The sequence below is a fragment of the Dermacentor silvarum genome, chromosome 1, assembly GCF_013339745.2.
Source record: "Dermacentor silvarum isolate Dsil-2018 chromosome 1, BIME_Dsil_1.4, whole genome shotgun sequence".
Classification (NCBI taxonomy): domain Eukaryota; kingdom Metazoa; phylum Arthropoda; class Arachnida; order Ixodida; family Ixodidae; genus Dermacentor; species Dermacentor silvarum.
This window is the reverse complement of record NC_051154.1, coordinates 203,370,210-203,397,826: the sequence shown is the minus strand read 5'-3', so window position 1 is coordinate 203,397,826 and position 27,617 is coordinate 203,370,210. Positions and strand designations below refer to the sequence as shown.

The following is a 27,617-nucleotide window of genomic DNA, read 5'->3' as shown; positions in this document are numbered from 1 at the left end:
GTCGTCATTGAAGGATCCCTCAGGCCGTCTCGCCCGTTGGGCACTTCGTCTGCAGGACTACGACATCCGCGTGCTCTACCGCAACGGACGCCAACATGCCGATGCCGACGCCCTCTCGCACTCCCCCTTACCCGATGACACCACCCGCTGCTCAGGAACTTAACTGGCCATTTCTTCCATCGACATTCACACCATCGCTACAGAACAGCGCAAGGACCAATGGATTGTCTCGCTGATAGACTTGCTCATTGATTCGTCGGCAACACCACCCACTCGTGCATTGCGTCGTCAAGCCCACCATTCACCATTCGCGACGAGCTACTTCACCGACGCAATTACAGCGCCTACGGCCGCCAGTGGTTACTGGTAGTACCCCGCAGTCTCCGTTCTCAAATATGCGAATCGTTCCACTCTGATCTGCAGTGTGCACACTCTGGGGTATACAGAACTTACCACCAAATTCGACAACGGTACTTTTGGCGGGGAATGTACCGGTACGTGCAGAAATTTGTTAGCTCCTGCCTCGATTGTCAGCGCCGGAAATCTTCGCCGAACCTCTTGCCAGCAGGTCTACAACCTTTACCTTGTCCTAACCGGCTGTTTGGGCGCGTTGGCATCAATTTATACGGACCTCTTCCTCTGACGTTGGCTGGTAACCGCTGGGCCATCGTCGCTGTTGACCATCTCACGCGATATGCCGAAACTGCCGCCCTTCCAGCGGCTACAGCACGAGATGTTGCCTCCTTCCTGCTCCACCGATTCATACTGCGTCACGGTTCACCCCAGGAGCTACTCAGCGATCGAGGCCGTGTCTTCTTGTTGGAAGTCGTCGAAGCCATTCTCAAAGAGTGTCACGTCGTTCACCGCAAAACTACTGCTTACCACCTACAGACAAACGGTCTCAAGGAGCGATTTAACCGCACGCTCGGCGACATGCTCTCAATGTACATCACCGCCGACCACACAAATTGGGATGCCATTCTGCCCTTCGTCACCTACGCCTACAATACCGCCCCTCAGAGTACTACTGGCTTCTCACCGTTCTTCTTATTGTACGGCTGCCACCTGTCGCACACGATCGACACGATCCTTCCATACAGGCCAGACACGTATGAGTATACGCCTATATCTGCCACAGCCAGACATACTGAAGAGTGTCGCGACCTTGCCTGGACCTTTACTGCAAATGAATAAGAACGGCAGAAGAGCATACGCGGTGACACCACCACTTCTGCGCCCACGTTTTTCCCTGGGGCGCTCGTCTGGTTACTCTGTCCCTACCACCGCCACTGGACTCTCTTCGACACTACTGCCCAAATACGAAGGCCCCTACCGTGTCGTCGAACGCACGTCCCCAGTAAATTACCTTATTGAATCTGTTGAACCATCTTCGGACATGCGCCGTCGAGGGCGCGACATCGTCAATGTGGAGCACCTCAAGATATACCATGACATGGTGACAACCTGTTAAGTCGCCGGGCGGCTCCCTTTTCACACCCGGGGTAACTGTAGCGAAGCGTTGGAACTCTGAAGTGGGTCGTCCGCTCCAGTGCCTTGAAGTGGGTCGTCCGCTCCAGCACCTTCTAGTGGGTCGTTTGCTTCGGCTCTCTTGCGCCGCTCATGCTGAGAGTCCGTGCTGCGCTTTTTGGACTGTCGCCCTTGCGCTGATTTAAGTGCCGTCCAATAAACACCCTTATATAGGAAAGAATTAAGGGTCATATATATAACATATTCTCCTAAGGTTTGCATATGCTTAAGTTTATTTTCTTTGGATATAAGTGTCAATAAAAAGTTGAGCCACTTTAGCATACGCTAAAGAGGATGAAGGCGAAAGCCTGCGCGCTCACGGGGCATTCATTAAATTACCTGACGTTTTCATTCGAATGCATTGTTACTTCCTATTACTTGTTTTCTTCTACCAAAGGTCGTGGGTTCGACTGCCTTAATTAACTCTACCTTAATTAATGGTGTCTTAATTGACTGTGCCTTAATTAACGCATAAGGTCGCAGGTTCGACTCCCACCAAAGGTTGTGGGTTCAAGTGTCTTAATTAACTATATTTTAATTAACTTCGCCTTAACACCAAATGTCATGGGTTCGACCATCAGTGGTGGCGCCATCAAGTTTGGTGCCATAATTCCGGGCGGTCAGTTTTTTGACCCATGAGCCACTAAAGGCTTTCGCCTTAATAAATGTTTTCATTGTATAGATACAGACTGTACGTGCTTTCATATTTCAAGGTAATTTATTACATTGGAGCAGGCTCTTGTACGAATGTCAAAAACTGCGATTGTCATAAGGTCACATGCACATGTAGTATGCATGAACATGCAGGGCAGCTTGTGTGGATGTTTAGATATGGATGGTGAATTTCTGAAGCATGACCATATGTCAGGCTGTTGTCAGTGTTATTGCTAAGAGTGGGCTGAACAGTTGCTCTCTCCTATCACCTGATTTACACAGCACTAAGCTGTTTAGCAAATTATTTTTGCGCAACCTCTTTTTAATCCACTAGCCTTAACGAGAGGGATTTCACTGCAGTTTATGGAGTATTTTTACATATCCTGATCACTCTCTAGGTTACTATGCTTTTGTGGAAGAGGCAATGCATATGTTGGATGCAGGGCGTCTGGGGAAAACTTTTGAAGCCGAAACTTGGGATGGGAGGCTTCGAACACCACGTGTAGCAAATAGTATGAAAATACAATGCATGAGGCTACGTCTTTTTGTCCTTTTTTTTAGTCGGTGTTTGTTTTCTGAACTTGCAAATAGCAATACCAGCTTTCAATGCATCTAGAGAACTTTAAAGGGACTGACAACCGATTTTTATGGATGCAGTTTTTTATGGCGCAACGAAAAGCTCACCCTCGGTAGTGTTTACATCTACAGCGGTTACTTCCAAAAGCGTGTGGATATTTTGTAAGCAGATTTTTTCGAACTGAGCCGCCTCTAAAAAATTAAGAGTTCCTACTCCAGCAATGCTGAGAAGTGATAGCGCTGCCGATAGCCCGCCTCCCAAATTGTGAAAGCCGCCGATCGTCCTGCTTTAACTGGAGGTGAACGGTGGTTAACTACCTATATTGTCACCTTTCCAACCACGTTTAAAGGTAAATAGACTGGTACAATAAGTTTGCATTACTGTACAAGCCATTCTTATAGTTGTACTGCTTTTTTTCCCAACTACACACCTACGTCATGGCTGGCAGGCCCTCGGCATCGTTATTCTGTCGATAGATGAGCCAAGCCAACTCATCAAAAAGGAAGGCAAAGGCAGCGCCACTTTTCTGCTTACTGCAAACGAAGGCTTATCTGCACATTGTAAGTTAGAAAAAACTTGTAATAGAAAGAATGTTACTGTATTTCAATATTAATAAAAAGACCAGGAACCGCGTACGCTAGTAGAAGGTCACCTGGTAGACCTCATAAGTATGTTCATGTTTTAGCCGCATGGGGCGCCAAAGGTCATTTTTCGCGTCTTTTAGTGAAGAATTAGAAATATAAATCCATGTTTAATGAGAAAAACAGGGCCCGTTCTAGCCAATACGATAGACGATCTTTCCATCAGCGGGGTTATCTCAATTCATGTTCTGAGCGGTTGTCTGTCCCTTTAATTGCTATTCACATAATCATATTGAGCCCTGGAACATTGGCTTTGATTGTTGAAAGTGGTAGTAGCACTTCAGTGCCAAGCTGGATGCTGTTTAGGTGAGCATTAGTAGGGAGGGAGAAATATGTTAATTTCATGGTGGTTACGGTATCCACTATTAACTGTAGTTATCCGTAGTTGGAGTGGGTGAGGTGTTAGGTTTAGAGATATGAGGACTACACATTGCATGGTGTCCCGAAGCCCACCTTAATTGATTAAGGCCAGGATTGGTGTCGTGGACCTTCTTGACTTTGTCTGGCAGTCACCTTGGGGGCTACAATTTAGGCGGTCAGGTGGAATTCATGGAGGCTGGGTCTTGACGAGCCTTTGTCTGAGCTGAGTAGTGGCCATACAATCCCATAGAGTGGGATGGGCGTCTTCTGAGATATGCATTTTGCATGTAGAGCAGTGGCCTGTCGCAAATACACCGAGTGTCTTGTGCTGAAAATGCAGCTGTAGAGCTGGTGTGTAGGCCATAACCATCCTTAGCCACTTCAGCATCATTGTTTGCTGACGACGTAGTCCCTCTCAAATTTGGTGTTCTTCGATTGGAAGAAGGTTTCGCAGGGCTACCTCCTATTCTTGTTTTCTTTGGACTTATCTTTCTCATTTATCTGTTGGGTTGTTCCTTTCTTGTAGCTACATCAATTACATGAATGAGTTATGTGAATTTGAGCAGCCAGTCTTAAGTGAGCCAAAAAAGCAATGTTGGGATGTGCTTTATGAGGGCCCTTTTTACAGAAATGTTAGGCAAAACTTATCGCAGTGTATGAATACCTCTTGTATGTGCAGGCCTCCTCTCAAATAAACACTCAGAAAGAACTTAGTTAACTTGTAATAGTGTTAATTTAATCAAAATTTAAAATCCTTACTGCTATGTTTTCAGTATGTTGTGAAACGACTAATATAATTTTATCTTTTAACTGATTTCTAGTTCCTTTCTTATGCAACTTAGCACCCTCTGAATGTGGCTATGGTGATGAAAGTGATGGAGCATTCACATTCTTAAAGCAGAGGGCCAAAATGGAGGATGACACTGTTCCAGGGTTCATTCATGGGAAGCACTAGAAGAATACAGAAAGTGGCAGTCTTGGCTACCTTATTACAAGCCATTTCTGTTCATTAGAGACACTAAAGGCACTAAAAATGTGTGCTTTAGGTGGCTAAAACAGGCACTTAAATCCTCATTTGAGGCCCAATAGGGGCCGAAATAGGCACTATAAATTGTTTGCAAGCCATGATCTGTTTTATGTACTGTATGTACCGGGTGCACGAGGTATTTGAGAACATCATTCCTTATCGCCATAGACACCAGCAGGCTCATCATATCTAGGCGTGCAGCTTCTTATTGCTTGACCCCTTATCATTCATACTGTGCAGTTTGTTCAAAGATGGAAGCGTACAGGTTGACGCAGGAAATGAAACGCCATGCAGTCCTCATCGCCCTGGCCGCACACCACAGCGACTTGGAAATTGCTACCTTTCTAAATGTAGCGAAGTCTTTCGTTTACAAGATGCGGACAGAACTGATGTGTTCTGGTGGTGATGTGGCATCTGTGGCGAAAAGGAAAAAGCTCAGTCAGTGGTCAGACAGTCGTCAGAACCCCTTATTTTCTCCTGCGGCTGCAAGTCATCGTGAGTGACGATCCAGGGAAGTCAATGCGGGTCATTGCAGAGGAGCTCCACGTCACAAAGTCGACTGTCAGGCTCGCTGTGCACAAGGACTTGAGGTACCATTCCTATGTCATGAGGAGGGGGCAATTCATGTCCGATAAAACACAGGGGAATCATCTGCTCCGGTCCAAGCGCTTGCTAAGCAAGCTGAAGAGACCTGAGAAGCCTGGAATGCTCTTGTTTTTTTATTTTGTTTTTCAGATGAAAAGAACTTTGACCAAGACCGAAAAATTAGCTGCCCTAACGACAGATGGCTTTATGCAAGTGCTAATGAGGTGCCTACAGTGTGATGCACACAAAATTTCCGTTGTCTGTGACGGTGTTAGCTGTCGTCAGCAACGAGGGTGACGTCATCCGGCACACTTTTTTGCAAGACTCTGCGTTAATGCTGCCGCGTACGTAAAGTTGCTTGCCACCGTGGATAGAGACTGTTTCAAAAGGAAGACTGAGTCTTTCAGCAAGATTCGGCTCCCGCCCACACTGCCTGCATCACCCACGCGACAACCGACCCATATGTTTCGCTTGCGGTTTCGCCGGCCATGTCGCGCGCTTCTGCCATCGTCGCATGCCACCTTCTAACCCTGCTGTCTCAACGCCTGGGTATGGATATTCCCACGATGCTACCGGCCATTCCATGCATCCCGACCCAGAGTATCCGCCGTCTTCTCGACGCCCTTTCGGCAACCATCGTTCTCCGTCACCACGTCGTCGCTCGCTTTCCCCCTTACGTCGTCGCCAGTCACCTAGCGAGGGAAACTAGTTGCTGCAGTTCTGCAGGCACGAACTGCCAGCTTCGCGACTTCTACAAGGCCTGCACAGTCGCCACACAATTTACTGGACGTTTTGGTTGAAGGAACCGCCACAATTGCGCTTATTGATACTGGGGCTGCGGTTTCTGTTATGGACGAAAAGCTTTGTCGTAAGCTCCGCAAGGTCACCACGCCGTTGTCTGGTTTGCTACTGCGTACCGCGAGTGCGCAGCATATAGCACCGCTCGCTCAATGTACCGCAAGAGTGCTCATTGCCGACGTTGTTTATGTTGTTGAATTTTTCGTGCTTCCTTCATGTTCACATGACATCATTCTTGGCTGGGACTTCTTGTCTCACCATCGTGCCATCATCGACTGTGCTCGGGCCGAAGTGGCGCTTTTCCCGCTTTCCGAAGCCTCGCTGCCTGAACCTTCTGAAAGTAAAGCCGCCAAGTAAAGCCCCTGCTTTCAACTATGCTGAATTTCCTCCACGATCCCTCCGTCACACCCTCTTCTCGAACACTTCGTCGCCAAGCCGCTCGATCTCCAAATTTCAATCCGCTCGACTACTATGTCTGGGGTGTCGTTGGGAGAGAGGCCAACAAACAGGCACATAATACAAAAGACTCGCTGAAGGCAGCCATTGCTGACTCAATGGCCAACATCTCTAACGACCACTGGATCCGTGCATGCAGCCGTTTCCAAAGCCAAATTGAATTGGTTATTGCTGCGGATGGTGGATTTATTGAGTAATTGTAAAAATAAACCGTAAGAGAAATATTTCCGAAAGTTTGGTGAAAATATGTCTATTTTTTGCTGGAGATATTCTTCTCTGCCTGAAGCCAACATTGTGTTCTCAAATACCTCGCGCACCCGGTATATAGCCTATTTTCATAGTAAGAAAACTGACGTAGTGTTCAGTTGTGATGTCTTAAAGGTCAACAGCAATGAAATTTTGGGCTGCGTAGGAAGCCTAGTTTAAGGCAGTGTAGGTATAAAGGAGGCCTCCATGCAAAATGTTACGTTTGTAATACAAGTGAAAGCGTCACGAAAAGCTTGCAAAAATATCTGCTTATGCTACTGAAAAAAAACCCCCCAAAAACACCATCATTATCACTCGCCGGAAGTGACTCATCACACAGAATGCACGGCTCCATGGCATGACCTCCAATATTAGAAGCCGCCTGTGCCTGCTCAAAGCTTGTTGAAGATCTCAGAGGCAACCTGCTGGGACTTGCATCATAGCCGCTAACCACCAGGTGTATGCATCGTCTGCTTAGGTGTAGTTTTGAGGCTGCTAATAAAAAAATTATACAATTATCAGCCCTGCAGCTTTATCAAGATTATTTGACTAGCTTATGCTACTCATTTATAATCAATTCAGCCGCAATGAAATTTTGTTGCAGTTGATCTTTAAAGGCCGCAACCATATTCTGCAAGCCATCACCTCACAGGGCTTTGCTGGGTACATGAGAGGCTGCTTTTTGTCACTCCACATACTGCAGCCAACACTCTTAAAGGGGCCCTGAAACACTTTTTGAACATATGAAAACATTGCCTGATCTGTAGACGAGGCTATTGTGAACATGTGAGCCAAATATTATTGCACTGCATGCAGCAGGGAATTTAAAATCTCTTGCCAAAAACAGTAAAAAATCGTTTGCTCTCTCCTTTGCGATTTCCTCAGCAGCTTCATCACAAGCAGGAGCGAGCGCACCTCAACAGATATTGGTGGATTTCGTGATCGCAAGGACATTCTCAGTAATACTATTATTGCTAATTTTGAGTTAAATAATTGAGAAATACACGTCTGAGATCTCAAGAAGATGAGTAAAGTATTTCATCTTTGCACCTCCTTTTTACACATAACAGTTGTGCGTAGCTGCGTATGCTGCGGTAGGCCTCCGACAGCACACTGGTGTGCTGCGTAGTATAGATACCGCAACCGCCACGGGATGCTGCGATGAGCCCTCTTGTCGGCGAGATGCTTTGACAACCGCGTGTTCTGGCGTAGCTCCAGGCAAGTGCCGACGTGAGGCAGTTTGAGTGCCCGCCTCGTGTCGGGAGAGCGCTGCACACACCTGCACAGGAAGTAAAGAAAAGAAGATAAAAAAATTAAAAAGCCCCAACTCTTGGGTAGGGCCTTGCCCCCTTGCCATCTTCCCTGTGTAGCTTCCAGCATGCTAGTGGAGATGAAAGAAGAGATGAAGCCGTGCATCGGTGCGATAACTACCTCTAATTTTGCTTATTCTTTAAAAATTTGAAACATTTTTGCAGCAGGAGATTCGTTAGGCTTTGTACTTTAATAGTGAGGCCATTCTATGATTAGTTAGAAAAGTGTTTAAGGCCCCTTTAATGCATTTGTTCTTACACAATGAGCAAATATTGTATATTTAATATTTAAACTTCCCTCCTTACACTGGTGCATCAAGTGGAGCAACCATGAAAAGCACAAAGTACGCCAGGAAAGCTACTAAATGGTTAATGATAGAGGCTAAACTCCATGCCTAATGGATTGAAGTCAGCAAATGTCCCAGTTAGGAAAAGAAGTGTTGAATAGTGCACATTTAGAAATCTTTGCAAAAGTTATAACAATAACACATGATTATCATCTCTACGTTCTTGGGTTCAAGATTGTGCTTCTTCTCACGCAGAATAAGCTTGTAGGCTGTAAAGGAGTGATCAACATCAACAGAGGTGGATCGAGTGTTTTTGAATTTCTGTAGGTTTGACAGCTTCACACACTTTGGCATTGTTGATTATTTGCCTGTAAGAACCTCCAAAATTTCTCTGAGCTGATAAGAAAAAGCATGTTGTTAGTTTAAGACAGATTACAAATTTGCACAAACTTTTTTGACAGCTGCTGTCACACGCGTGGGAGTGATTAAAGTTTTGTGATGGTGTGAGGCTGTGTCACAACTCGAGAACTGTTTACGAGAACTCTCCCTAACCGATTTTACTATATTGCGGTAATTTGTTTTTCACAAAGTATTTCTCTTTTTATCACAGACGAGTATATATCTCCTTACGTGCATTTATTGAAAGTAAAAAGAGCGGAAGAAAGTGGACTTTATTGCTTACCCATTTCAGAGTTTAGATGGGCTGCCATCATCTGGTATGTCTGTATAACCACAAAAGGAGCAGAGCCACATAAAAAAGGGATCGTGTAACTACAGTTGACAGTACTTCCGGTGGACCTCTCGGACTTCTGCCTAACACATGCGCTGCACAATCTGCAATCTCTCCGAGCTAAAGTCTGCTCTACATCTTTCTCAAAACTGCTGCGCCTTTCTCTCTCAAATCCCCACCTGCAGAGTAACATGGAGTTGCGTGTTCAATGCTAAAGAAGGAGACTTCTGGCGATCTTTTTTTCTGTTAGTGCGCTCAAAAGTTCAACAAACATTGACAACATAAGCTCTTATTTGCTGAGTCATATTGCCAGGTGCGTTGCCATTGGCAACAGTGTCTGCCAATGCTGCCAGGTCTCGTGAAAAGAAGTAACCGAATGGCGATACTGTAAAAAAATGTGCTTCCTTTTCTCACTATATTACCCCACACATGCCTCAACAGAGAGTGTACTAAATTCAGCCCATCAGAACAGAATGGGTATCATCCAGGAATTCCAAAAAGTGTCAGCCCTTGCATTGTAAGAATAAAGGGGGCATTATCTCATTATTTCTTACAAGGTTGTAAAAAAAAAAGTGAGGGAAGGTCTCAGAGTATGTGAACAGAGTGTAGCATTGGACCTGGCTGCTTCCTTAACAGACTAGCCTGAGGCACTTTTTAAAAACAAAGTGCACTCATTCATGTAATTATATAAGTCTGTATTCATGTAATTATATAAGTCTGTATCAGGTTATGTGTAGAACCAATAATGTTTTTCTTAAGTGTATGCACCTGTGAAGCTCTAGGGTGTGTGGGTCAGGTTCTTTATTCTATTGTGCTTGCCAATACATTTGAAAGAAGTGAATCATCAAAACATATTTCTGCATTGATCCTTGATATACAAAACACTTTCAAAGCACATTTTAGATACTAATAACTACTGACATTCTTCATGAGGACCTCAGAGTAGGATGCACAACGAATTTGCTCAGGACAAATCATGAAATGCGGATGCCGGGCTTCTTGTCGACTTTGCTCTCTTCCTCTGCTTCACTTGCTAGCGTTCGTGCATGCTTTCTCCTCTCCTTCTGAGCCCAGACAACTACTCTCCTTGCATAGTGCCGTCTGCTGAGGAGCGTGGAAACAATTCCACAGCTTGCTTCCATGTGTGCCTGTGCTATAGTTGTGGAAAACAGCGGTGGCAGCAGCACGGAGCTGGCGGGGTGGTGCGTCGAGCTTGAAACTCAGGCCCTCGGCGTCTAAATTGGACAATTATCAAGCATAAAATTATATGACCACAATTAAAAAAAATAACGCAAATGAACACTTGTCCCTGCATTTTCTGCACGTATGCAAAGCATTTGTACATGTCCCTAGAAAAAGCAGACAAAAAAATGCTTAACCTTGCACTCGGCCGCGAAACGCTTGAAACAGCGAAGCTGCGCGATCGTATCCCAGCATTTTCCGGAAGTGCGCGCAAACTTTTCATCTTATTGCTCATAATGATGATAATTTCTTTTCGCACGTCTCAGACTTACGGCCGTCACTGCGCGTTGCATAGCGCAGCTTGCAACACCGAGACCGCGTTCCACCGCGTTGCAATGCCGACAACGCGTTCCAGCAGACCCGCTCCGTGAATGCGTCTCTCTCTCTCTCTCGCTCTCATAGCGCGCAAAACCTCTTCTTCACCTCGCAGAGCACGAGCGTGCGAACACGCCAGCTGTGGACGAAGACGACGACGCTCGAACACGATCATATGGTTCGCATGAATGCATGTTCTACAACCATGGCTGTATAGCCTAGTGGTTACGACGCTCCCCGTGGGTACGTGAGTTTGAATCCCGCCTCGGCAAGAAAGTTTATTTTCTTTTATTTCTTGATAGTTTCTTGATACGAACCACAAATGACTGCTGGCTTAAACAGCTTCGCTATTAAAATGAAGTTGTACGAAAAGGAATAGGGGGAGAAGTACATGGTTTTCACGTCCGGACGTGTGCGAAAGTGAAGGTTGTGTGCCACATACTTTTTGTGTTCAGCATTTTGTTTACTATGCGTACAGCATGTTTAATGATGCCCAATGGAACAAGGCATGTTGATACTGTGGCTTGAAAAGGCGGAACACCAGAACAGTAATTGATGAAGTGTTTTGTGGCCCACTATAAATCCGGGTATGGTAAAGGACGGGAGAAGCTTTCTCTCCAGCTGATCCGCAGCTGCTGCAACAGTGGCGACAGAAAATTTCTGGAACTATAACTGACCATTTAAAGCAAAAACACAAAATATGTATGTGAAATTTCGAGTAGCGCCTGATTTTTGATAAGTACTGCAGTGAACATAAAGGGAATGTCCTCCCAGAACAAAAGAAAGTCCCTTGATCGACTTCGAAAAGGAGTCGTTTCTAAGATTATTAAGTTATCTAAGTTTCTAAGGCTTGCTGATGCTGAATGCCAGGAGCAACGAGAAGATGCTGATGTGGAAAGGCAGAAGGCCAACAATTTGTCTACAACTGCACGCACTGTAGGTGCGGTGCGTTCCCTTATTCAGGCGTGTGCCGTGATGGGAATTCTCAGCCTTGCCTTTAAGAAGTTAATTATTCACTAGATTATTCCAGGATTATTCCCTGGGCTGGTGACAGGGTTTCAGCAAAGAGAATGGTTTGAATGTACCTTGCAACGGCGATTTTGCTGAAGAAAGCGGTGCAAGCAGCACCACAGCAGGAAATGACCACAGCAGAAACTATATGAGCGCAAGTCAAAATTCACTTTTGCCTGGAACAATTTCTGCATCCAAAGAGAGTCAAGCTTCCGACTTAATGGCACCACCGCAAGGTATGGACAGAACCAAGCGACACGAAAAGCGTTGAGAGAAAATAAACAAGCGAAGCGTCTGTCTACTTGCACGACGCTCAGATAAAAACAGCAATAATAGGCACCCTTGCCCTAAAAGCTTGTTTTCACTGTCTTTTGACATAGCTTGAGACCGCACAGACTGCCGTTGTATTCCCCCGCTCCCCCATTTTCTAGTTTTCTTTTTTTTTCATAACCTTCTTAGTTTGTTTATTTATTTTTTTTTTTTTTTGCTGTGCCTAGCACAATTCCATGTACCCTCCCTTAATAAAGGACTGGTGTGGAGCTTGTAAGGTATAATATGAGTAAATAAATTAAAATGAACTGACATGTTTCATCTGGTAACGTTTTGCGCACCGCAATACCTATGCGCGCTATTGGTGTTGGGCCGTGTGCCCAGCAGACAGCTCAACGAATGTGCAAGGAGTTATGGTAGCATGGCCAAGCACGGCCGTGCGCCATTGCTATAGCAACAGCAGAGAGACCCGAGGTTGGTGCAGCCACGCGCCCATTCCATTGATTTATTGGAGCAGTCCCCCTGCTCCACATTTTTGTATCATGGGTAGTGCCGTCTAGCAAACGTGCTGTGAACCGGCAACTGGTGTTTCAGGATCTTTCTCTTCCAGATGAGGGGAGTCAGCCATCCTCTCTATTTTACTCCGTGATGACGACTAAGGATAGAAGATATTAAACTTCATCTTATAATGCTATTAACAATATATCTTTGATAGTGTCCGATTGGTGCGTGCGCGTGCTGGCGAAACGCAAGGAAAGGAGGGGTGTTGGGTTTTCTCTCTGCTCAGTAGGATTGGGTACAGCCTAATAGGAGCAACAGTATTTTAGTTGAAATTTGCATTTAAAAGCAGGAACATAGCCATTTTTAGAATGAGGCCTTACTATAACCCTGGTTTGTACAAATTCTTGCTGCAGATATTTTCTCTTGAAAAGCCATAAAAACAAGAAATAGAAAGCCCAGTATTATGACTTCCATAAAAGGATTGTGGGACACACCTGTGAGCCCACGCCTTTATTGACTAATTAAGGCATTCGTCAAGAATGTGTTGTTCGTAAGTGTGTATCAGCAAGAGCACTGTGGCCTGTCTCTATGTCTAAGTGCAAAAATTTTTGTCAATTGTTTGTGATTTTACACATAAAGAAAAATAGTTTCTTGTAGTCGCAGTTGTGAGAACACAAGTTCATTTAAGGAGGCCCTGCAACTCCTTTTATGAGAGGTGTGAAGTGTGTCTGGTATTTATTAAAGCTGCAGCATCACCTCACGAATATTTTCCTACAAAAACCTTGAATATGTCTCGTGTTAAGTGTTATCAGCGTTCAAATGCTGATGCTCCTTGTCCTCATGACCTTCTCCTTCCTTTTATCATTCCTGCTGTGCTCAAAGCTTCATACGCATGGAAAAATGCCCACCGTGCTCCACCAATCGTTCTACTGTGCTTTAGTACTGGCCTCCTGATCTGAGAGACTATAGCATTGTATGCCCACCAACATTTGCGATTTTATCGTAAAAGGCCTGGTTCTTAGAGTTCACTTATGATTGTGGTATTGACACCAGATATTTTACAGTTTTCATTTGCGTCTAGCTTAGGGCAAAACAGATTTCAAGAAACATACAAATACAGTCACTGAGCCATTTTTCATTGCCTGATTTTTCGTACCCATCGATTATACAAACGTAGCTGTGCAGCAGTGAAACCAACTGGTAGAACCAATGCACAACAGCAACCAAACCTTCCACTGATATTACATGAATATTTTATTAATAAACCATAAACATTTCTATGTGTCTGTAGAGTATATCATTCTTGCTGAGACTTTAGTGCAGAGTGCCTATCCATAGCATTCTTACAGAGCAAAGTCTGCAAACTTTTAATAAATAGACAAGGTATTGAGTAGTTCAACAATTTTTAGTATTCTTCACCATTTTTTTTTCTTTGGGTTCCATTATAGTATTTTTGCAATTCCAAGATTGGCAGGTCTAGTATTGTAACAGGAGACATATAGAGACACTAATGAGATGGTATGAAGATGTCTGCAAGTGCAATTAGGAAGAAGAGAAGAAGAAAAGGACATGACTGATCACTGTAATAGTGACTTAATACAGGAGATCTGCCCTGTTGTAAAGGACCTCTGGCAGATGCGTCTGCTACAGCATTGGTAATGTTGTATAGTTCTCTGCACCCACTGCGGTAGTCCAGTGGCTATGGCATTGCGCTGCTCAACTTGAGGTCGCGGGTTCAATCCTGGCTGCAGCGGCCGCATTCCGGTGGTGGTGGAATGTAACAGTACTCTTGCACCGTGCATTGAGTGCATGTTAAAAAACCCCAGGTACTCAAATTAATTAGGAGTTCCCCACTACGACCTGCTTCATTAATCGGATCGTGGTTTTGAAATGTAAAACTTCAGAATTAAATTTTTTTTAGTATTGTTCTGTGCAATCAGATGGTGCCAGTGCCTCATCATTGATAATTTTTTTCTGCATTTGGTTCTGCCAGAGTGCTTAGTCATGGCGTTAAAGAAAAAGGCAAATGGGCTATTATTTTTATCAGTACATATCAATATGCATGAAAAGTGACAGGGATTTCATGAAGTTGAAGGAATTAGGAGTAATCTTTTGAACAATGTTGTAAGATCACTGCTGCCAGCAAACGGGACTAATATTTGGCTCAGATGTTCGGGATGGCATTGTCTGGCGACTACGCAGATTTACTTACCGATCTCAAAAACATGTTGCAGGTCCCTTTTAAACTAGCAAGTTATGTGCTCTTGTGACATGATATCATAGGAATGTGTGCATGATTGAAATGCAGTTATGTATCGGGTCATGTGATGGGATATAAGCATGCTTCGCACAAAGTGTAAAGTTTGATGGCCCTCTGAAACTGCTGCCACTATCTGATATGCCAGAACAGTGGCAAAGTCTCACTTCTAAAACCTTATTTTTGTGTCCTCGGTAATGCAGGATTCTGAATGTAGGAGTTTTCTAATGGTGCAAAATACAAACATAAACGAATGTACCACTAATTTGTTGCTGATATTTTTACTTTGAAGAGATTTTTTAAAAATCACCTGTGACAGATATTGCTACTGTGCCTTTCCAGGTGACTTTTTGCAATATGCATAAATTACCTGCATGAGAAATCGCAGTGTTCAGCTACCTAGTTAAAAAGATTCACTTTAGCACTTTAGGGCACATGTTGCAACTGTGTTATCGAAGCTGAAGAGCACGGAAGTCATGTCTGCTTAGCAGAAATTCTAAGACTAGCACCACTGTCCAGATACCCGTGCTTAAAGCATGCTATGAAATACACCGCTGTTCCAGTCAACAGCTTCCCACAAGCGTCCCTCTTGCAGTTAAGGAGATCTTAACTGGAGTGCCAATGCAATTATTTAACAGATTTTAAGGATGGATTAGCTCGAAGTAGTGCTAATCTTAAAATTTTTGATAAGCACAAATGACTTCGCTACTGCTCGGCTTCAATTTCGCTATTCCATATGCCTGAAAGTGTATAATTAAAAAGGTAATTAGTGAATTTTAATTATCTGCTCGGAGATGCAATTTGTCTTGCAAGTATTGTCTGCCGTTCAGGTAATCAACTTAAACAGGCTGGATTGGACTATATGCTCCTAGTGATTTTTAAGGAGTCTGGTCAAACTGAAGAAAAAACACTGGTATTGTGCACATACTGCCTGTGTGTGTGCCCAGTATGTTACTTCATGTCTCACTTTATTTATTTATTTTTTTTCTCGCTCTGTTAGGAAGATTTTTGATGTCGAACATAAACCATCTAACCTTGATGAAGCTTCTCCTAATGCTGAGATCCTATGCTGACCTTATGTTGTGTGAACACCACCATGCAGCCTCCGTTCGCAAGCCTTTGGGTGACTACGACGTGGACGAATTCGTTTGTGGCATCTGTGACAAGAGCTTTCCAACGCGGCCACGTTGTCAGCGCCACGTGTGGAGCCACCTTCATCCACCAGACAGCTCCTCCAAGTCCTTCAAGTGTCCAGCATGCATTAAGGTTTTCTCAAGCCGTTGGGCACTGCGTTTCCATTACAAGGCGAAGCACCTGGGGGGCAAGCATGTGTGCTCACAGTGCGACACGGGTTTCGAAACCCTTGCAGCGCTTTCCCTACATGTGCGCCGTATGCACACTGTTCGCCTTGATGTGTACACATGCGAGTATTGCCTGCACATGTTCCAGCGACGTTCCGCTTACAACATGCATGTGGCTAACAAGCACGGAGATGGGACATTCATGATGCTGAGCCGCTCCCCTGAAGCTGAGCTTCACTGCTCCCATTGCCCCAGCTTCATGACATCTTCCGACGTGGTACTCACTCGGCACCTACAAAACAAGCACCCAGAGGTCGAGGCATTTTGCTGCAGGATGTGCTCACTCGTGTTCCAGGTGCGTCTAAAATGGTGGAATTAAGTGTGATACAGATGAAAGACAATAGGGGTTGGCAAATAGTAGTTTTTGAGACCAAATCCGATAGGAATCAAATAGTGCTAGAAGTTAATCGATTCAATTATAAGATATTTTTTCTAAAGTTTGCGAAGAATGTGTATCCTTCTCGCTGTTATATCAAGCACTTCTTACATTCTTATATCCACAACATTTGAAAGTTGGTCATTACACTGCACATTATAAAACATTCTTTATTAAAACTACAAAGGTAGCATTAGGAATAACTAAGCAGTTGGTTTGCAAACTCGAGGCACCTGGAAACATGCAGTCATGCAGTATCATACTTCGCGGGATTGAATCCTGGCCATGGCGGCCGCATTTCGATGGGTGCAAAATGCAAAAACACCCGTGTAGTTAGATTTAGGTGCACGTTAAATAACCCCAGGTGGTCGAAGTTTAGTTCAGTTTTTGAGGAAAATGCTGTTTTATGCATTGAAGCATGAACGTAACTGGAACACCAATGCATTTCGTCGGACACTTTGAAAATTAATATCTCGAAACTGGTTCAGTCCTGAGAATTCGTTCCGAGTGGATACGCCTTGCGAACTCAGCAGCTATAATTTGTAGATTGAAAGATGTGCTGTAAAATAATTAATTGAAAAGTTAACTAGTGTAATTATGTTAATTATTCAACTAGGCGTTTTGATTTCTCTTGGAAATTATGGCGGCCTCATTGAGTAGTTTAGATCAAGGATTATAATTGTGCTATCTGCCACAGGCAATTTTTTTAAAATTTGGTGCAGCTAAAATGAAACACCCTGTAAGTATAGTATGTACAATACAAAGAAGAACAGCATCTAGTTGTTGTTGTTGTAGGGTAGTAGGGTAGGCTGTTACAAGCTCCATAAATAACAAAGTTCCCTGCAGTGCAGCGAAAGGGAAGGTACGCTGTAATATTAGTCACTGCTTTTGGCGAATACGATAGGCTTCACAAATCTTACGAATGAGCTGCTCATGGTACCAACCTAAAATATGCATTTTTTGACATAGGTACTCTATAGGTCAAAGTGGCCAATGCATAAAGGACAATCTTGGGGAACTTGTGCACTTGCTTAAGAGGTCTGTTATGAACCACTTGCCAGAACTCTTAAAAAATTTGATTCTGAACTAATGTTTAAACAAATACGCAATTTTAGTTTGATACCTCAGCAGCACACTCATAAAATTTTAGAAGCCTGTCATATTCACCAAACGCAGTAACTCGTTTTGCAGTGTAGCTTCTTTTGCTGTGCCGCAGTAAGATTTTTTATTTATGGACCATGTGACAGCAACAATGTAGGTGTTGTTTTCCTATGTACTGTATGTGCTTCTTATATAATACCTGTTCTTTTTCAGTTTGAAAACATTTTTAAAGAATTGCATATGACGGATAGTGTTGTGCCACATTATCAGGTGCATTTATGGAAGAGGTGTAAATTACGTTCATGAGAAGGGAGGCAGTGGCGGAACCGTCATTGATCGTCACGAGGGGGATACCACTGACGCAGCCGCGGAAGAGAAAGCCAAGGGCAATAATAAGACAGGAGGGGAGGGCATGGTGACCTCGGGGGCAGCTTTCGGCGGTGAGGGGGAAGAAAAGCGTCGAGTAGTCTTTGTTGGGGATTCCAACATGCGTAGAGTAGAACCAGCGATAACAGAGAGGGTAGGTGCAGGTGAACGAGTCCAGGTTAGCGCGCTTCTGGGAAAGCCGATTAGAGAGGTGATAGCTAAGGCCAAGGAACGCATGTGGGACACAATGGAGGGGAGACACCTAGTGGTGATAATGGGCGGAGTGATTGATGTACTGCACGGACGAGGAGCAGGGATCACAAAGCAAATAGCCAAAGGAGTCACAGACCTGCAGAATGTTTCAAAGGAAGTGAAAATCGCGGTGTGCACGGTGCCAGAGGTTGAAAGGCAGGGCTATGAAATTGAAAGGGCAATTCTTGCAGTAAACAGGGAAATTTGGACTCTAGCTAAAGCAATGAATTTTACAGTCATTGACATCAACCGAGAAGTGCACCGAGCAGGCCGCGAAGGCGCTTTTATGCGTGACGGGATACATTTTAGTGAAAGGGTAGCAACACCGGTCGGACGTCGATTCGCAGCGCGAGCTGTAGCTTTTTTAGGCGAGCCCCAGGCAATCAGGAAGCAGGATTAAGTATTGAACGTAGCGAAACACCAGTAAAGGGCAGAATTAGACGACCAGGAGTCAGGAAAAGACGCAGAAAGGATAAGAATAGAGAAGGTAAAATTTGCTACATTAACATGCAGGGTGGTCGCAAGCAAGAAAAATGGCTGGAAATTCAAGCGCAGCTGAATGATGAAGCGATTAGCGTGTACGCCTTGACCGAAATGCATCTAAGAGATTTGGAGCAGCCACCTGTTATTCACAATTTTGTATGGGAAGGGTGCAACAGAATGACCGAGTCAAGGAAAGGCGGAGGCGTAGGCGTACTAATTAGGCGAGGTCTGAAGTGGCAAAGGGTAAACGAGACATCTAAAGAGCATTTATGGATTAGTGGCACATGGTAAGGTAAAAAGACGTGGCTGGGAGTAGCTTACCTATGGACAGGTAGTGATAGCAGAGAAAAAAATAAGGAATTGGTTGATTGCATTAGAACCGATATTCATGAGTTCAGTAAATCGGGCCAGGTGATATTAGTGGGAGATATGAACACACACATGGACAATTTAGACGGATATACTGATTACAACGGCATTCTAGTGCTGGATCTGTGTGATGAACAGAACCTTATAGTAGTTAACAGGGAGAATAAGTGTCACGGACAGGTAACGTGGCAATGCGGAAACAGGCAGTCATGTATCGACTACGCCTTAGTCTCGGAAATGGTCTATGAACAACTAGACGAAATGATAATAGACGAAAATGGAAAAAATAGCCTGGGAAGCGATCATAGACGTTTAGCATTAAAGTTTGGGCGAGATACTAGCGCAGAACATGAACCCATAGCCTCAGAGTTTTTAAAAATGAATGACGAGCAAATAACAGAGATCGCAAACAACATAGAGAAGAAAATTGAGGATTTTCCTACAGCAGTCTGGGAATATAAGGAACTGGTGGACATTATGCAGCATGAAATGAGGCGGACACGGCAAAACAATTGTTGGATTGGCAAGAGGAAACCACGCAAGTGGTGGAACAAGGAAATAAAACAAGCTATAGAAGAGCGTAAAGAGGCATCTAGGGCCCATCGAGAAGCCAAAAAGTTGGGATTACAAGAAGAAGAGGTGCTCCTTAGATGGAATACATACCGAGAAAAGAAAAGGGTTGCGAGTGAGCTCGTGCAAGAGAAAATTAAATGCGCAAGTGAGCATTGGGTGCATAACATTCACAAAAGAGACAAAGGCGCTCCAAAAAGATTATGGAACCATATAAAAGCACTCGGAGCTCCAACTAAAAACTCGCAAACGGCTATAAGGGATGAAGACGGTAACATCTACGAAGGAGATGATGCGATGCGGTACATCATAGACGTTATTAGGGATAACTTCGGCACGAGAAAAACCGTAGTTCAGCGAACAGATCCAGCAACAGCAGAGAGGCCAGAGAGATCAAAATTTAGCATAGAAAGCTTTTATTGGAAAAAGGCAGCAGAAAATGTCCCTAACAACACGGCAGCAGGACCCGATGAAATCCCAATACAGCTAATCAAAAACCTTGGTCCAAAAAGCAAGGCACTGCTGACTAATGCCATAGAGCAAGTGATTAGAACAAAGAAAATTCCCGTTGGATGGCGTGAAAGCAAGATGAATCTCATCTACAAAGGCAAAGGAGATAAGGATAAGACGAGCTCGTACAGGCCAGTTACAGTAACGTCGGTGATATATAGAATGGCAATGCAAGCCATAAAATTAGAACTGTCGAAGTGGGTGGAGAAAAACGATGTATTGGGGGAACTACAGAATGGGTTCAGGCCAGGCAGACGCTTAGAAGACAATATGTTTGTACTAACTCAGTGCATAGAGATTTCAGTAGCTCAGAAAAGACCTTTATGGATAGCATTTCTAGATATTAAAGGAGCTTATGACAACGTAGACTGGGAATTGTTGTGGGATATTCTTCAATACGAAGGCATAGATGACGATTTCGTGGAGCTGCTGAGGGAGATATATAGAGACAACCAAGTACAAGTGGTATGGGAAGGTAGAAAAGGAAATGAAATGGTGGGAATTCACCAAGGATTGAAGCAAGGGTATAGAAAGACGACTGGAAAGCAGCGAATTAGGTTTTGATTTATCCTACATGCGTAATGGACAAATGGTGCAACAGAAGATCCCCGGACTGATGTACGCAGACGACATTGTGCTACTAGCGGACAATAAAAAAGATTTACAGATACTTGTGAATATCTGTGGGAATGCAGCGACAAATCTAGGCCTTAAGTTTAGCACAGAGAAATCAGGAATTATGATCTTTAATGAACACACGAGTAACTTCGTGGTGTCAATTCAACAGCAAGTAATACCCATAGTGAAGCAATACAAGTACCTCGGCGTACACATAAACGAAGGAAAGAATTACTCAAACAACCACCAAGATAATCTGAAAATAAAGGGGAAGCGGAATGCAGCAATAATGAAACACAGAGCACTGTGGGGCCACAATAAGTATGAGGTGGTGCGTGGAATCTGGAAAGGAGTAATGGTGCCAGCACTAACATTCGCAAATGCCATTATATGCTTAAAATCAGATATATTGGCGGGTTTGGAAGTTAACCAAAGATCAGTAGGCCGGTTGGCTTTGGGAGCCCACGGTAATACCACAAATGAGGCAGTGCAGGGTGACATGGGTTGGGCCTCTTTTGAAGTCAGAGAAGCACAGAGCAAAATTAGTTTTGAAGAAAGGCTCAGGAACATGGATGAAAATAAATGGACGGCTAAAGTGCACAAGTATCTCTACATGAAAAGCGTGGACACAGAATGGAGGAAGAGGTCAAGGAAGTTGGCAACCAAGTACAGGATAATCGAAACTGCAAATAGACAACCAGGAGTCATCAGAAAGAAAGTGAGAGAAACAGAGACCGTGAATTGGATGCAAAGAATGGAAACAAAAAGGACAATGGAGATTTACAAGAATGAGAAGAAAGAAATTAGAAGGGAAAATCTGTACAATAACACAAAGGGCAGTGCCTTGCTATTTGAGGCTCGAGCCGGTTGCCTAAGGACGAAAACATATCGGAACAAATATTCGGAACTAGATGAGACATGTGCATGCTGCAGTAAAGATCCAGAAACCACTCAGCACATCCTGATGGAATGCGACGGGATCCACCCAGCGAGAACCGTAGGTAACGTGCAACTCCCAGAAGCGCTTGGTTTCAAAGTGGAAGGAAACATAAACAGATCAGCCGTAGAGATCAGCAAGAGACGATTGGAGTACTGGTGGAAAAAAAGCAGGGAAAAGATGGATACGACCTGATCTCTTAAAATCATAGGCAGCGGCACAAGGTAAATTTTTGAAAAAGAAAAATAATAATGAGAGGTATACAAACATGCTAGATAAAGAACATGTATAGTATACCTGATTAAATCAAGCAGGCTAGGTGACGATTTGTCGCCGCCCCGTTTCAAAGGGGATGCCAATAAATCATCATCATCATCAGAAATTTGAATGTCCTGGTAGTTAAAAAAATTCACGAATTCTAATTATTGTTCTAATTATTCACATTAGGACACTTGTTCATGTTGCAGAATTGAAGCTGAGCAGCAGTGAATTCATGTTTGCTTATCAGAAATCCTAAGACTTGCACCACTTTTGAGACATCCAACCTTCATCATCATCATCAGCCTATATTTTATGTCCACTGCAGGACGAAGGCCTCTCCCTGCGATCTCCAATTACCCCTGTCTAACCTTAACATCCAACCTTAAAATGTGCTAAAAAATAGATTTTAAACAGATTTTAGGGAGTGATAGCTGGAAAGTAGGGCTAATGCTAGGCTTTTCTTTAAGCAGACCTGATTTTAATACTGCTTGACTTCACTTTCGCTATTGGAGTAATTAGTAATTAATAAGAGCACTAGTGAATCATTTTAATTAACCACTTCAACATCGCCATTTGTCGCACAAGTAACGTCTGCCTCGTCATGTGGATTACCCGAACAGACCAAATTGGCCTATATGCTCTATGTGATTCTTTAAAAATTTGTTTGAACTATAAGAAAAAAATGCACAGTAGAAGCTTGATAAACGGAAATTACTGAAATGCAATTGCTGCTGAAATGGAACAACAGCCTCTATATGGGTTGGTGTTGTATTTGGGTACTGCAATAACTTTTCGTACGTAGGAACCAAAATTTTTGCAACCCTCCGTAAACAGAACCATAGATGCAAGCTCTAACAAATTTTTTCAGAAAGAGGCAAGATTTAAAATTTATCTTTTGCAACACATGTCTCATATTTAGAAAGCCATCTTTAAAATGCTGTGGCAAAGACTCATGCAGGCAAAAGTTTTATAGATATTTAATGCATAACATGTAGAGATCTGAACACCCCTTCGTTGCATCGCCACTAATCCCATAGATGACCAAAATGAGTATAAACGAAATTGCGACGCCTTACATCGTGCCATGCGATAATTTGTACTCCCCCTGCACGAGCGCGTTATTCTGCCACCAACTGAAGCAGTAAGATGTTTTTTTTTTAATATACGTCGCCAATGCCTCCTCGAAATCTCAACTAATGAAGCCTAGTCAAACCAGTAGCTGTCAACTCCTGTCAATCAAAATATACTTCTCTGGTCCCTTGAGGTTCCGTTCAATGAGATTCCACTGTATTGCTGTGAACAGACTATAAAGAATGGTTGTTAGTTGAGGACTGTGTGTTTTTCTTATCTTCGTCCTGTCATTTGTGCTGTTTATTCTTGATTCAGCAATGCATGTCAAACCCTTTACAACATTCTTCTGAAATTCTTTGTTTGTTGCTTTATGTCCATTTGGTTCCTCTTAGTACTTTGAGTGAACTGACTTCCTGTGTAAGTGCTATAGCATTCCTCTCAGGATAAAAATGCGCACTGCACAAAACTGACTCCTCAGACATTGAGTTACATGATGTCAACTTCGGTTTGGAGGATATGCTTTTATTCTGGAGAGAGAGACAACGGGTGAGGCACTGTGCGACCTTTTTTTCTAAACAAAAGTTTGTGTACAGGCTGTGAGCTGGAGATGTTTGCTTTAAACAGGCCACTTCAGCTTCCTCACCTAAATACTATCAGATTATTTGGTAAGTAATACAGTTGTGCGCCTCTACAATGAAATGACCTGTATAATGAAGGAATAATTATGTCCCGGTTCTATTGTGAGCTGTGCGATGCTCTACCTTTATGACGAAGTGAGCTGTATAACGAAGGATTTCGAACTCCCTAAGCACTTCGTTATAAAGGTGTTTGACTGCACAAATAGAAATGGGGATTTTTACTGCATGGTCAGATAAATAATTCTCACTAATGTTATAGCAATTACATGGCATTTGCCTGCTTATCATGAGTTACTTTTGGTCTGTAATCTAAGAATGGAGTCTTAACTTTAGGTAATAGTCGCATAATGGGGCCTTCCACTGTGAACCAGTATACTAAAGGGACTTGAAAGGAACTGATTAAAACAGATATATGCACTTGACAAGAAATGGTCTTAAATTAAATCAACTGCAAAGTCACTGTCACCTTGGTTTATTTTTCATTTCAGGAGGAAAGAGAGCGAGAGGAGCACGAGCAGACTGTGCACACAGTTATGCTTGACCGCCTTGGCACTCAGAGCGTCTACCTCTGTCGCATCTGCAACAAAGCCATCACCACACTTAGTGGCCTCGCCTGTCACCTTCGGCTGCACTTGGGTCAGCGCGAAAAGTCGTTCTTGTGCCCCACGTGTGGTGCACAGCTAGCCAGCGCTACCACACTCCGTATACATATGATGTTGCACGAGGAAAGCCCTTTGCTTCAGTGCCCCCACTGCCCCCGTCAGTTCCAACTCCGCATCTATCTGCGCAAGCATCTAAGGCGGGCCCACAATGCACAACTACGCTGCGCCTGTTCGCACTGTGGAAAAAAATTTGTCACCACCAAGGAGGTTCGCAAGCACCTAGCCACTGTGCACATTAGCGACCTCTCGCATGACGAAATGGCATTGCTCTCAGGGCTGAAAAAGTACTCCTGTGAGCTGTGCCCATTTGAGACATACAGTAACAAGGGTGTGCAAACACACATGTCAAATCACCCCGAGGCACGGTGGCTCAAATGCAGTCGATGCCCATACTACTACCCAACAGAGGCAGAGCTGCTTGCTCATGAAGCACGTGCACACAAGACAGTTCCATGCAAACGCCCTTGTCCACTGTGCCCACGGATTTTCTACTCGAATGCTTTATTTGACGAACATGCCCAGCTGCATGCAGACGGTAATGGCCTAAAGTGCCGGCAATGTGACAAGGTGTTTAGAACAACTCCGCAACTGGAACGGCACGCAGAGCGCCATGACCCAACCCTCACTCAAAGATGTGAAGACTGTGGACGCACGTTTGCTTCTATACAGAGCTTACAGGTGAGGAAGCCATTTAGATGTTATATTTGCAAAGTTTTACCTTGTTGCAATATTTAAGTGCCCGTGTCATAGAATTGCTGACATAAGTTGTGTTACTTTAGAGCTTATTTAGTAAGACAAAGGTCCAGTAGCGCACCCAGGATCTCTGCCAGGGGGGGGTTGACAGTTTGCCAATACCATCTAAACAGCGCTAATTTCACTTTCTTCGGGGGAAATTGTCAAAAAATGCGCTTTTTGCGAGTGTGCAGACGATTGCGCGTCTTACATCTTAGTTGCGGTACTCAAATGCGTAAGGAAAGAAAAGGTGTGAAACAAAAGAGGGGGGTTAAGTCGGCCTCAGGGGGGGGTTACAGCCCCCGAATCACCCCCCGTCGGTGCGCCACTGCAAAGGTCACATTTATCCTGTGGTAACAGCTACCCTATTATGGTTTCATTGCACAGAAGGTATATATGGCCACATGCCAGCCTGGTTTGCATACACTGTTTTTAGACTAGAATTGCTGGAAGCATATCAAGCTTTGGTTGAAGTAGTGACACGTGGAATGACTACAAACATAAATCCTCTATGTGTGAAATATCCTGCCCTGGTAATGAGAAGAAATCTAAAGGAAGGGAAAGGGCAACTGTTGGTAGTCTGGGCCTTTGTCAAATGCCACTTAATAGATTGCTGATCTGTCTCCTGCCAAGATTCTGAATCTCCTGTGTAGGAGACCTTTGAGATGCTTCTGGGGCTGTGAAGGTGAACCACACCTTCAATCCCTCAGCCCTTAAAAATTTCTGGTGGCTGGTTCCACCTTTTCTGCTTGATGTGGTATTAAGAGACAGGCATAACTTTTGCAGTACATTATTGGGATCAACTCGCTTGTTAAAAAATTGTATAGTTGATTTTCTCATTATTTTACGACATTAGTGATTGTGCATGGAAATGTTCCTCACCAAACCGTCCATTAGTTTGATCTTGTAAAACAGCACATTGTGTGCCTTTTTAGGAGGCATTAGATTTGCTTGCTTATTCGCGTTGTCAGATTGACCAAAAGAAAAAAAGAAAGCAGTAGTCTTATGCAAAATCTTAGTAGGCATACATTAAGAGCAGCGTTAGTTCAGAGAAAACACCTAAATGCCCCCAATGTTTTTTAAATGGAATCTTTAGCTGATGCTGTACTCTTCGCAAAGGTCACTCAAGTCTGCATAAGGTTATACAGTCAAGTGCCTCTATAACGAATGCCTCCACAATGAAATGGCCTGTATAATGAAAGATTACTTATGTTCTGGAAGAAGTCCTATCTGCCATGTGTATTGTGAACGCCTCTACAGCAAAGACCACTACAATGAATTCGCCTGTACATTGAAGGTGTATAGGCATCCTCAAGGGTTCATTTTTCGCTTTGCAACGAACGTACTTAGCGGAGGCGCACTTCCCTCTTTATTGCTCTTATTCTTTATTCTTTATTGTTGTTGTTTAGGGAAGACGTGGTTTTATATCATAGGGGACTGATGTGCTTGGCCTGCTCCACATCCTGTTAGCTGTTTCCAAAATAGACCAGTCATGGGGCACGTGACAAGGAGAATAATATTACAGCTTGCAAGATTGTATATCATGGTCAGTTAAAGCATGGGGTGAATCCTACATCATGCAGCCTTCCATGATAACAAGAGGCAGGGGAGGAGAGGATTGTGAGAACATGACTGAAGCTGTAAACAGCACATTGCACAATGTCTTTCCTGATAAGCTAAATTTCACTTACCTGCGCTAGCAGATTTTGTGGTGACAGATGCAGCTGCATAATCTTCTGTTGTAAACAAGTAGGCACTAAGTCAAACAAAAGATATTTAAAATTAGGGCATATAGAAATGCACATAGTGATGTCATCACATAGAAGTGAGTGTCATAGGCAGGCAGTCGGGCCACAGGCAACAGTGAACATAAAGGATGGAAATTGTTTATTGGGTGAACTTGTGCTTGCAAAAGAAATGTAACACTGCAGCAACAATAACAGTATTCTTATTAGCACTGGTTGGCAATCATACCATAAAATAAATTGGTTAATAATAGACCGTATATTTATTTGCTGTCATATATTTGCTGTCATATATTTATTTGCTGTCCTTCCTCATCTAGGAGATATCACCATCTTAATATTGTACCATATTGGTCACGAACAGATGCGTTTAAATATACAGTGAAATCTCGATGATACGATCACGGCTAATACGAATTTCCAGATGATACGAATTTTTCTGTGGTCCCGGCCGAGCCCCATTATTTTGCAACGTGCTAGAGAACGGTTGTTACGAATCAATGTTACGATTGAATGAATGTTACGAATCCCCCTCCCTCTCGCGCTACCTTCCCGCTTTGCTCCTTTTCACGTGGGAGATTGCGTCGCCAGTTCCGCTTTCGCCGAGTTGCAAGATACGCATTTGGTGCCGCAGCACAGCGTTGCCCCCCCTCCCTCCCTCTTATACCCCACGGCCTTTCGCGCGACAGAAGTCGCGTTTGCTGTACGCTGTGCGTTCGCTCTCCGCGAAGGCACGCGTCACCGCGTGCTTTCACTCGCACATACGGCGCG

At 43.8% G+C, this 27,617-nt stretch overlaps 1 protein-coding gene across 1 annotated transcript in view; it reads left to right on the top strand.

Annotated features, from left to right (window-relative positions):
• Positions 1 to 25,784, top strand: part of LOC119436469 (zinc finger protein 354A-like) — a 31,368-nt gene extending 5,584 nt beyond the window's left edge. The window contains exons 2-4 of the mRNA XM_049658129.1: positions 15,897 to 16,450; positions 24,196 to 25,047; positions 25,755 to 25,784. Of these exons, the coding sequence (XP_049514086.1) occupies positions 15,897 to 16,450; positions 24,196 to 25,047; positions 25,755 to 25,784 (1,436 nt within the window). The remainder of the gene's footprint in view (positions 1 to 15,896; positions 16,451 to 24,195; positions 25,048 to 25,754) is intronic.
• Positions 25,785 to 27,617: the final 1,833 nt, after the last annotated feature.